Source organism: Dendrobates tinctorius, unplaced genomic scaffold (genome assembly GCF_039654945.1).
Source record: "Dendrobates tinctorius isolate UK_male_01 unplaced genomic scaffold, ASM3965494v1 ptg000006l, whole genome shotgun sequence".
NCBI lineage: Eukaryota > Metazoa > Chordata > Amphibia > Anura > Dendrobatidae > Dendrobates > Dendrobates tinctorius.
The window spans coordinates 267,941-279,989 of NW_027361674.1; the positions used below are offsets into that span (position 1 = coordinate 267,941).

The window sequence follows — 12,049 nt, forward strand, 5'->3', positions numbered from 1 at the left end:
GGAACATGGGGTGTCGCCCCCATGTACGCCCTTCTGGAGCCATGGCCTTCAGCCAGACAAAAGCCCTTCCCCCACCCCAATGGATTGAACCCAGGAGATACACAGAGGCTCCCAATGGTGTCCGTGCAGCCACCACTGCATCACCACTGTTAGAAAGCGGATGATGGAAGGAGGCGAATGGGCCCTCTCCACCTCCCTATCAAAGGGAAGGTGCATTGAGTGTGATCTGTGCGGCCAGCACACCTGCGGGTCCGGCTCTGCTACATCTGGCACCGCATTCAGACCTGGCCAGTAAGTAAGCGCAGCGTCCTTGGTCGGCAGGAGGGCTTCCTAGGTGCAGAGATGGTCCTGGCCCCCGGTTGGATGGGTGTCCCATGTGCACTTCTCTCATGTCGGCGCTCGCTGCTGCCGCAAATCCAGTCCCCGGCTTCTGGCCGGACTAGGCCTCGGCTCTGCCCACGTTTCAGGGGTTTCTCATGAAATGAGAGGCGCCATTGCCTTAACTCCGCCCACCGGGGCAGCGGCGGCTCCGCCCACGCTTCAGGCTCTCCTTGCTGAACGAGAAGCGCCATTGCCTTCTCCCTGCCCACACTTCAAGCGCTTCTAACTCCAAACGAGAAGCGCCACAGTTAATCTTGGCGGCCATATGCCTTCCTCCCCAGAGACTGCAGGCACACACGTGTGAGCATCTGTGGAGCAATAGCTGGTCGGTGAGGTCGCTGGCGGAAACAGGCAAACCAGCAGGTGGTAGCAAGCAGGACACCGCAGCTAAGCTTAAACCCTTTTCTGCAGTACAGTCATCGTTTTCCTCAGTGCAGCAAGGGGGCTACTATGTCTCAATCAAAAGCTAATAAGACTAACAAAACACACACGATAATGTTTGCCTCATGTACCACGGTTGTCCCGTGGCATCAGTTTCACCTCCCTTGCGTGTTTCCCCCGATTTCATTGCTTCCGAGGGTAAACAAGATGATCAGAGCGCAAGGGATTCCGGTGATTTTGATTGCCCCAGATTGGCCTCGCCGGGCGTGGTACGCGGAACTAGTGCAGTTCGTCGACGATGGTCCGTGGCGGTTGCTAGATCGCCCAGACCTGCTCTCTCAAGGCCCGATTTACCAGCAGAACTCGAGGGCTCTGAGTTTATCGGCCTGGCCATTGAACCCTGGGTTTTAACCCAAGCCGGTTTCTCTCTTCAAGTGGTTTCCACCATGATTTTTGCTCGGAAGCCGGCGTCGATGCACATTTATAATCTCACCTGTAAGACCTTTTTCTCATGGTGCAGAGACTGTGGTCGTTCTCCACTCGTCTTTTCCATCCCGTCTATTTTGGAGTTTCTCCAGACCGGCATGGAATCAACCTTGGCACTCAGCTCCCTCAAGTGTCAAATTTCAGCTTTATCCATCCTGTTCCAATGCAGGATAGCCACTAGGTTGCAGGTAAAAACTTTTTTTTTTTTTGCCGGGAGTTTCCCATGTGGTGCCTCCCTACAAGATGCCGTTGGAGTCTTGGGACCTTAATTTGGTCCTGGGCGCTCTACAGGAGGTTCCTTTCGAACCGCTACGGGACGTGTCGCTAACCCTTCTTTCTTGGAAAGTTGCCTTTCTGGTGGCGGTGACGTCAGTCTCATGTGTCTCGGAGTTGGCTGCCTTGTCTTACAGGGCTCCTTTTCTAACTTTCCATCAGGACAACGTCGTTGATCTTGTTGCCTAAGGTCGTTTCCTATTTCATTTGAATGAGGACATTGTATTGCCCGGCTCCAATCCATCGTATTGAAAAGGCTCTCCACACATTGGATTTAGCGAGAGCGCTTAGAAGGTATGTCTCTAGGACGACGTCTTTCTGCAAGACGGATGCCCTCTTCGTTCTTCCTGAAGGGAACAGGAATGGCCTACCTGCCTCTAAGGATACAATAGCCAGGTGGATTCGCTCGGCGATTCAGGAAGCATACTGTGTCAGAGGCAAACCTCTACCAGCGGGAATTAAAGCACACTCTACTCAGTCAGTGGGTGCTTCTTGGGCCATTAGGCATCAGGCGTCGGCCCAGCAGGTCTGCAATGCTGCGACTTGGTCCAGCTTACACACATTTGAAAAGCACTACAATATTCATACTCGAGCTTCGGCAGAAGCGACCCTTGGCAGACAGATTCTGCAATCGGCTGTTTCATATCTATAGCACAGCTGCACCCTACTGGTACATGGGGATTCAGCTGTTGTGTTGTTTCTCACCTAGGGACTGCTTGAGGACGTCCCACGGTCCTGTGTCCCCCAATGAGGCCAAGGAGAAACAGGGATTTTTGTGTACTCACGATAAAATCCTTTTCTCTGAGCCAATCATTGGGGGACACTGCACCCACCCTGTTAGTCTTATGACTTAGTTTTTGGTTCTTTGGTTTGACAAAGTAATTTGTTTCATACTTACAAGCTCCTACTGCTTTGTCACTGAACTGGTTCGATTAGATCCGGTAGGAGGGTGTATACTGCAGAGGAGAAGTTAATTTTTTCTGTTTGCTTAGTGTCCTAGTGGCAGCAGCCCACGGTCCTGTGTCCCCCAATGATTGGCTCGGAGAAAAGGATTTTACGGTGAGTACACAAAAATCACTTTTTTATGTTATAAAAATGCAAATAAGACTTTGTTGGGTCTCAAACCTTTCTTTCCAGAAAGTTGAATAATCCTTTCTTTTTCTTTATGTTCTAAGGTCAGTTTACACTACGCGACATGTATGAACAATTTCAAAATATCATGAAAATGGGTCCATTTAGCCAGATTTTGGTAAGTGTTTTGCTCCAGAACTACTGTAAGCACCATGACTGTGATAGCTACTTATGGGATTCTCTTGGGTGTTAACCATTTTAACTACTTCACGACCTTTGACATACCCATACGGATGGGTAGGCATTCCCGACCTTTGACGTATGGGCACCTCATGACAGTCTTGTGGGTTGCAGAAGCTGTGGCCACACCGCCCCGAGCCATTTAACCCCCTAAATACTGCGATCGATATAGATCACCGTATTTAGAAGGCAGGGGAGAGAGCTGCCGATCAGTGCCCCCGTGATGTCTGCATGATGGATCATGCCAGGAGCATGGTCTAAGAGGCTTCTGTCAGTGCAGCACTGACAGGTATAATGCATTGCAATTTATTATGTCAGCAATCAGACTAATTAAAGTTAAGGAAAAAAAAATAAAAAAAATTGGACAATCGTCATAATACAGCCGAACAAAAAGTGGAATAAAACCTGATCAAAATGTCTAATGGAAATAAAACAAAAAAATATAGCTGAAAACACCACCTTGTCACTCAAAAAAGAAGTTGCCATCAGTGGAAAAATAAGTTATAGCTCTCAGATAAAGTGATGGAAAAGAAATTCTTTTTTTCTATTAAATAATTTGTGTAAAAGCGACAAAACATACAAAAATGATATAAATGTGGTATCTCTGTAATTGTACTGACCCAAAGAATAAAGTTGCCTTATAAATTTTACCACACGCTACGGATTCTACTGCGGATCCGCTGCGGATTTGGCCTCTGCGGATCCGCAGCAGTTCTGCAGACATTGTACAGTACAATGCAAGTCTGTGATTTACATTCTGCTGTGCACTTGCTGCGGATTTTCAACTGCGGAAAAGCTGCGGTTTTGAATCCGCAGAAAGAATTGACATGTCAATTCTTTCTGCGGATTCTGCTGCGGTTTGCCACCTATTCCATTTTCCAGGTGTCAAACAGCAAGTAAAACCGCAGGTCATTTTAGCTGCAGTTTTACCTGCGGATCCGCAGATACAAATACGCGGGTGAATCCGCAACGTGTGCACATAGCCTTACAAGAAAGACAGTTCCTGAATTACTGGTTTTTGTACATTCTGCCTCCCAAAAATGAGCGTAGAAAGCGATCAAAAAATGTCATGTGCCCGAAAATAGTAGCAATAAAAACGTCAACTTGTCCCACAAAAAACAAGCAGTCACAAAATATTTCTCTCTCGCTACATTAGGGGACACAGGAAACCATGGGTGTATGCTGCTGCCACTAGGAGGTTGACACTATGCAAAAAAAGGGTTAGCTCCTCCCCAGCAGTATATACCCACCAACTGGCAGAAAGCTTTTCAGTTTTAGCTTAGTGTCAGTAGGAGGTGGACATGAGCTGCTCTCAGCCCCATATCTACCTTTAGGTTTTGTTGTTTTTTTATTAAAGGGAATCTGTCACCCCATTTTTCGACTATCAGCTGCCGACACCGCCATCATGGGCTTATCAGCAGCATTTTGTAATGCTTTAGATAATCCCACAATATAACCTGAACGATAAGAAAAATTAGTTTAGGTCGCTCAGATCCTGTTTTGGGCCGAGCGGAATGTTCCAGTGATCTCCGCAGTGCACATACCAGGGGTCGAAAACTGGGCGGCAGATTTTCTCAGCCGAAAAGGGCTGGTCGCAGGCGAATGGTCTCTGCACCAGTCAGTCTTCCACAAAATTTGTCTCAGGTGGGGAACTCCAGATGTCAACCTAATGGCGGCCAGGCTCAACCACAAGGTTCCGCAGTTTGTGTCCAGATCTCGCGACCCGCTGGCAATCGGTCTCGATGCACTCGCAATATCTTGGGCACAGTTCTCCCTTCCGTACCTATTCCCACCTCTGCCGCTAATCCCCAGGGTAGCCAAAAAGATCAAAGTGGAAGGAATTCCCGCGATCCTCATCGCCCCGGATTGGCCTCGGAGACCCTGGTACGCAGAGTTAGTCAACCTCGCAGTGGACATGCCATCGAGACTCTCGGATCGTCCGTACCTTTTGTCAGCAGGGGCCCCTCTTCCACCAGTTTTCAGTCGCTCAGTTGAAGATGCGGTGCTGAGATCAGCTGGGTTCTCCGACCAGGTCATACAAACCATGATCAAGGCGAGGAAACCCTCGTCTTCCAAGATTTGCCACCAAACCTAGAAAGCATATTTCCACTGGTGTTAAGATCACCAAATCACTCCAATGGTTTTTCATCTACCATCCATCTTGTCCTTTCTACAATTGGGTCTGGAATCCGGTCTGTCTCTTAGTTCCATTAAGGGATATATTTCAGCTCTGTCCTGTTCCAAAGGAATTTAGCCGTTCGCTGACCGCTTAAATCTTTTGTTCAGGGAGTGGCCCACTCCGTTCCCCCCTACAATCCACCGGTGGATCCCTGGGATCTTAATTTGGTACTTGATGTTTTACAAAAGTCTCCGAACCACTGCGTGAGATCTCGTTCATATTCCTTTCCTGAAAGTTCGCCTTCCTGGTCGCGATCACCTCAATCAGACGGGTTTCTGAGATGGCGGCGCCCTCCTGTCAATCTCCTTATCTGATTCTTCATCAGGATAAGTTAGTCCTGCGTCCGGTTCCATCCTTTCTTCCCAAAGTATTTGTCCAGGACTGAGGTCCTCCAGAGCTCATATTCTGTTCATTATCCCTGAGGGTCCTCGAAGGGGTCTTCCTGTGTCCCGGTCTACCATTGCTCGGTGGACCCATTCCAACTTTCTGGAAGCTTACCGTCTAAGAGGTAGGGCACGGCCACTGAGGATTACTGCACACTCCACACATTCAGTGGGAGCCTCCTGGGCAGTCCGTTATCAGGCATCGGCCTCGTAGCTCTGCAAGGCTGCTACATAGGCCTCCATTCATACCTTTACTAAATTCTACAGGGTTCATACTCATGCTTCTTCTGATGGGATCCTTGGTAGACAGGTCCTGCAAGCCGCAGTGTCCTGAGCTTTGACTTAAGGGTATTATTCTTCCCACCCTTGGGACTGCTTTTGGACGTCCCATGGTTTCCGGTGTCCCCCAATGAAGCGAGAGAGAAAACTAGATTTTGGGCACTCCCCGTAAAATCTGTTTCTCTGAGCCTTCATTGAGGGACACAGCACCTGCCCTTGTTTACTGTTTGTTTTTTTCAGGTTCTGCTGTTATCTGTTGCATTCATTCTGTTATATTCTCTGCTTCTTCTATTGCTTTCTCACTAACTGAATAGCTTTCTGCCAGTTGGTGGGTATATACTGCTGGGGAGGAGATAACCCTTTTTATTTTTTGCATAGTGTCAGCCTCCTAGTGGCAGCAGCATACACCCATGGTTTCCTGTGTCCCCCAATGAAGCGAGAAAGAAATATTTTGTGACTGCTTGCTTCTTTTTTTGGGGGACAAGTTGTGTGTGTGTGTGTGTGTGTGTGTATATGTGTGTGTGTGTGTGTGTGTATATATATATATACACACACACACACACACACACACACACACACACACACACACACACACACACACACACACACTACAGACCAAAAGTTTGGACACACCTCATTCAATGAGTTTTCTTTTCATGACTATGAAAATTGTAGATTCACTCTGAAGGCATCAAAACTATGAATTAACACATGTGGAATTATACAATTACCAAAAAAGTGTGAAACAACTGGAAATACTGTGTGTCTTATATTCTAGGTTCTTCAAAGTAGCCACCTTTTGCTTTGATTACTGCTTTGCACACTCCTGGCATTCTCTTGATGAGCTTCAAGAGGTAGTCACCGGAAATGGTTTTCACTTCACAGGTGTGCCCTGTCAGGTTTAATAAGTGGGATTTCTTGCCTTATTAATGGGGTTGGGACCTTCATTTGTGTTGTGCAGAAGTCTGGTGGATACACAGATGATAGTCCTACTGAATAGACTGTTAGAATTTGTATTAAAAAGCAGCTAAGAAAAATGAGTGGCCATCATTACTTTAAGAAATGAAGGTCAGTCAGTCAGAAAAATTGGGAAAACTTTGAAAGTGTCCCCAAGTGCAGTGGCAAAAACCATCAAGCGCTACAAAGAAACTGGCTCACATGAGGACCGCCCCAGGAAAGGAAGACCAAGAGTCACCTCTGCTGCAGAGGTTAAGTTCATCCGAGTCACCAGCCTCAGAAATCGCAGGTTAACAGCAGCTCAGATTAGAGACCATGTCAATGCCACACAGAGTTCTAGTAGAAGACACATCTCTACAACAACTGTTAAGAGGAGACTTTGTGCAGCAGGCCTTCATGGTAAAATAGCTGCTAGGAAAACACTGCTAAGGACAGGTAACAAGCAGAAGAGACTTGTTTGGGCTAAAGAATACAAGGAATGGACATTAGACCAGTGGAAATCTGTGCTTTGTTCTGATGAGTCCAATTTGAGATCTTTGGTTCCAACCACGGTGTCTTTGTGCGACGCAGAAAAGGTGAATGGATGGACTCAACATGCCTGGTTCCCACCGTGAAGCATGGAGGAGGAGGTGTGATGGTGCTTTGCTGGTGACACTGTTGGGGATTTATTCAAAATTGAAGGCATACTGAACCAGCATGGCTACCACAGTATCTTGCAGCGGCATGCTATTCCATCCGGTTTGCTTTTAGTTGGACCATCATTTGTTTTTCAACAGGACAATGACCCCAAACACACCTCCAGGCTGTGTAAGGGCTAGTTGACCAAGAAGGAGAGTGATGGGGTACTACGCCAGATGACCTGGCCTCCACAGTCACCAGACCTGAACCCAGTCGAGATGGTTTGGGGTGAGATGGAGCGCAGAGTGAAGGCAAAAGGGCCAACAAGTGCTATGCATCTCTGGGAACTCCTTCAAGACTGTTGGAAGACCATATTCCGGTAATTACCTCTTGAAGCTCATCAAGAGAATGCCAAGAGTGTGCAAAGCAGTAATCAAAGCAAAAGGTGGCTACTTTGAAGAACCTAGAATATAAGACATATTTTCAGTTGTTTCACACTTTTTTTGTTAATTATATAATTCCACATGTGTTAATTCATAGTTTTGATGCCTTCAGAGTGAATCTACAGTTTTCATAGTCATGAAAATAAAGAAAACTCTTTGAATGAGAAGGTGTGTCCAAACTTTTGGTCTGTACTGTATATATGTAATCAATATTGTATAGTGTATTACATATTTACAATTTATTAGTTTTTTGTGTTCTAAAGTTGTATTCCAATAAATATATATATATATATATATATATATATTATGTGCTATCTAAATATCTTGATTATTGTATCATAAAACTGATTCAATGTCTGATGTTCACATTGTACTACAATAATTTTTTCATTTAAATATAAGCAATATATGTGGGAGTCGGAGTCGCAGGTTTGGCTTACCGACTCCACAGCCCTGGCTGGCATAATAGACACCTTTCTAGAGTCAACTGTCCATGTAGTTGACATACTCGATGTTTTTTCATGGACTTTTCTCTGACTGCTCATTTTTAGGGTACTTTCAATGCCCATTTAGACCTTTTTTCCATACTCATCCTCATCCCTGTATGCTTGAGCTTTAGCTTCCTTTTGATCTCAGTCTGCGAAGTCGTCCAGTAGTCTACGTTCTACATGCTTAGTCGGGCAAGCAGTTGTCTCTTCAACGGTTCTCCCTTTCTCAGCCGTTGTGTTAGACAGACTGAGCCTACATCGTGGTGATGAGATCCAGGGTTATCCCTAGGGCCCCTTCAGTACGTCTTCAGCATTCGGCTCTCTAGCAGGTTCTCAGTGGCCTACTCTCAGGTCTTTCCTTGTCGTTTTCTCTGAAACCTTAGTCCAGCCGCTTCCAGAGAAGAGAGCGCCTCCGTGTATCTCTTCTCTCCTGAGCGCACCGCAAATTGGACGACTTCTCCGACTACGAACCCTCTGGCTTCCAGTTTTCCCACCAATACAGCCCTTCCTTTCCCAGACGTGCTTCCCTCAGTGATACCAACGGTGGACTCTGAGTCCTTGGCATGTCAACCTTGGAAGCGTCCGCCGCTACATTGTGTCCTGCCCTTGCCTCCACCCGGGTTGCAAGGTTTATAGACGCATGGGCTAAGTTGCTCATCACTGCATTCTTTCTGGAGGCCGATCGGAAGAATTGGCCATCCTCGCTGACCAAATTTCTCTGGCAGGGAAATACATGGTCTTTCACCTTCCCAGATCCAGCAAAATTGTGCCCATCCAAAGGACCATTTGACTTGCGGTTTGTCGAGCGAATTTATCTCCAAAGGCGTCCCTCACCAACTTGCCTTTCTGGATTTACCTTCGTTTTGGCTCCAATTGGACCAAATTATTAAGTAGGTCACCTCCTCGCTCTCCAGTGGTTTTTCCTCAGCGTGACTCACCATGGACCTAGGATTGAGTCCATCCTTGTCTTTCAGGAGGAAATCTGTGTTCAGAATTTGTTTTCTGGGAATAGCTTGATTTTTGTTTTGTTTTGTTTATCCAGGTCCTGATTTATTCAGGGCTTTGATGATTACTGTGTTTTTGCAAGGGACGGATCCATTTACTCTGTCGCCTCATTGGGGGACACAGAACCATGAACCATGGGTGTTATGCTGCTGTCCACTAGGAGGCGACACTATGCATAATCTGAAAAAGATTAACTTTGGCTCCTCCTCTGCAGTATACACCCCTGGACGGCATCAGCCTTCTCCAGTTTTTGCTTAGTGTCGCAGGAGGCACACCTAAGAATTTTTTTTTCCTCCGTCTTTTTCCGGGATTTTTTTCCAAAGGACTACAGATGAATAAAAGCGGGTCTCCAGCGAGACTCCCGGCATGGCTCCCTCCTCGGTCCCCCATTAGGGGTACCCGGTTGAGGTCGAGGTGGCTATTCCCCATGTCGCTCCCTCCCCAGTCCCTCGGGTCCTGGTTCGAGGTCGAGACCCCCCTCCTTCCCCAACCCCTTTGGGGTCTGGGTTGAGGAGAGGATGATGACCCCCGGACGGTGACAGACGCACCCTCCCTAATCCCCCGCAGGGGGCATTAGGTTGAGACTCCTCAGGTAGGGTCGGAGTACAGGCAGCATTCCACAGCTTCCAGGGACCCCAGACCAGCTGAGGGATCATGTTGGGGCCGGGGGAGGGTGCGGACTGGATGGCACAGCAGAGACAGGGCTTTTCTGCGTCCCTGTCTCTGCAGCAGCAGCGGCTCCATAGCGCTCCGGGGCCCCCCATACAGGAACCGCTACCCCTGCTACCCCCACCGCTATCCAGTCGACCATTCTGGGGGGGTTTGGTACAAATCCGCGCCCCCCCCCGGACTACCGCGCCGCTCTGGAGCCCTCCTGGGCATCAGGCCTCTAATTTAGACCGCGGCTTCGGCCTAGCCGAAGCCGCCGCCTTTTCCCCGGCCCACCCCCCGGATGACTAAAATGACACACTGGAGCCCAGCGCGCCCTTTTCAGCTCTCCGCCCCCTCCTCCCTCTCCTCAGAGTCCCGGTGGCCATTTTTTTTGGATGAGATCCAGGAGAGGAGCATCACAGCAGTCTCCGGGGGGCACAGAACTGGGATCTGTCGGCGCTGGACCTAGGGGCACACCGGTGGGGTAAGCTCACAGCTGGGTTCTCATTACTCAGCTGTGAATCTATACTTCCTATAAGGCTATCTATGGGTTCCCTCTGCGTAGCCACCCCTGTACGATCCCTTATAGCCAGCCTCTGTGCACTATGCCGGGCTCAAGGAAGAGAACCAGGCAGGAATGTTTCTATGCATTCTGCACAGCCTGCAAAGCCACGCTCCCTAGTGGCAGCACGTATCCGCACTGCCGGGACTGCATCCAGAACTCTGGGTCAGAACCCCAGGGAGTCCCTACTGACGCTTCAGTGTCACAGGCCACGCCGGAATGGGCAACTCAGATGTCAGTCTATGACACAGTCCATAGACAACCTAACTGCCACATGGCTGCAAGCTCTGCAGAGTCGGGCTCCGGCTATGGACGTTACACAGCAAACGGACAGCTTGTCTCAGGAACATGCTGCTTCCGACTCACAGACGTAAGCGGACCCACAGGTCTCGATCACCTGAGTCATCCTATAGCACAAGGTTCTCCCCCTCCAGGGAGAGACAGCGTCATTCCAGGTCTCCTAGGCAGTCTCCTGTCACAGACAGACAGTGCAATTTACCACAGAGATCCCCCATCACAGAAGACCCCCTCCCCAGGTCGCCCTCCAGGGATCACCTTAGCGAGGCACAGGATTCGGAGGGCATCTGTGACTCCGACTCAGATAACGCGACGGAGAGGTCCGTGGTACCTTCTCCCCCTAGCAATACAGCGCTAGTTGAGGACATAATCTCTGCCATCCATCGGGTGCTAAAAATTCCAGAGTCGGCCTCGGGAGTCCCGGAACATAGGGTTTGCTTCGAAAGTGTTCAGAAACCACCTAAGGTCTTCCCTAATCACCATGAGTTTGAGAAAATACTTACCAAACAGTTTGCGCAGCCTGAGAAAAAATTTGCTAATCGCAAATATTTGGAAGCGAAGTACCCCTTCCCACAGACAGACACCAAACAATGGACAGATCCACCTGAAGTGGACCCCCCGGTTTCGAGGCTAGCAGCGCAGACCTTACTCTCTCTGCCAGATAGCTCAACTCTCAGGGACGCAGCAGACCGGCAAGTAGAACGCATGGCTCGTTCTATTTTCGAAGCGGCAGGCGCCTCTCTGGGCCCTGCGTTTGCTTCAGTGTGGGCGGCCAAGGCCATCCTGGCTTGGGCCAAAAAACTACAGGAGGGTCTTCAAGCTTCAAATCCTGAGCTCTCGGACCAAGCGGTCCAGATAGCAGTGGTAGCAGACTACATGATTCATGCAGCCCTGGATTCCGCAAGAGGTGTAGCGGGAATAGCATCAAACGCCATCACGATCCGACGCATCCTCTGGCTGCGAGAATGGAAAGCGGATGCAGCCTCAAAGAAGTCCCTCACGCGACTTCCGTATCTTACTGGAAGACTTTTCGGCGAAAAGTTGGACACAATGATAGCCAATGCCACTGGGGGTAAGAGTACCTCTCTCCCTCAACTAAAACCGAAACGCACGTTTAAACGAAGAAACCAGACACGATTCCGATCCTTTCGGATTTCCTCGGGCTGGTCCGTTTCGCGCCCAGCGCAAAACCGTAACCGCTCTCCACGCAGGGACAACCCACGGACGCAGCAGCGACCGGACAGGTCTTGGCAGTCGAAAGCAGGCCAAGCGAAACCCAAGGGAGGAAAACCTCAGAACTTCGCTTCATCATGACTCACAAACTCCGGAAGACACCCCACCAGTAGGCGGCCGAC

General features: G+C 48.9%; 1 protein-coding gene across 2 annotated transcripts in view; it reads left to right on the plus strand.

The window, feature by feature from the left end:
- The window catches only part of SRP54 (signal recognition particle 54), a 76,351-nt gene that overhangs the window by 54,819 nt on the left and 9,483 nt on the right, over nt 1–12,049 (plus strand). For both annotated transcript variants that reach the window (XM_073569815.1, XM_073569822.1), the window contains exon 12: nt 2,697–2,770. In XM_073569815.1, coding sequence (XP_073425916.1) covers nt 2,697–2,770 — 74 coding nt within the window. The remainder of the gene's footprint in view (nt 1–2,696; nt 2,771–12,049) is intronic.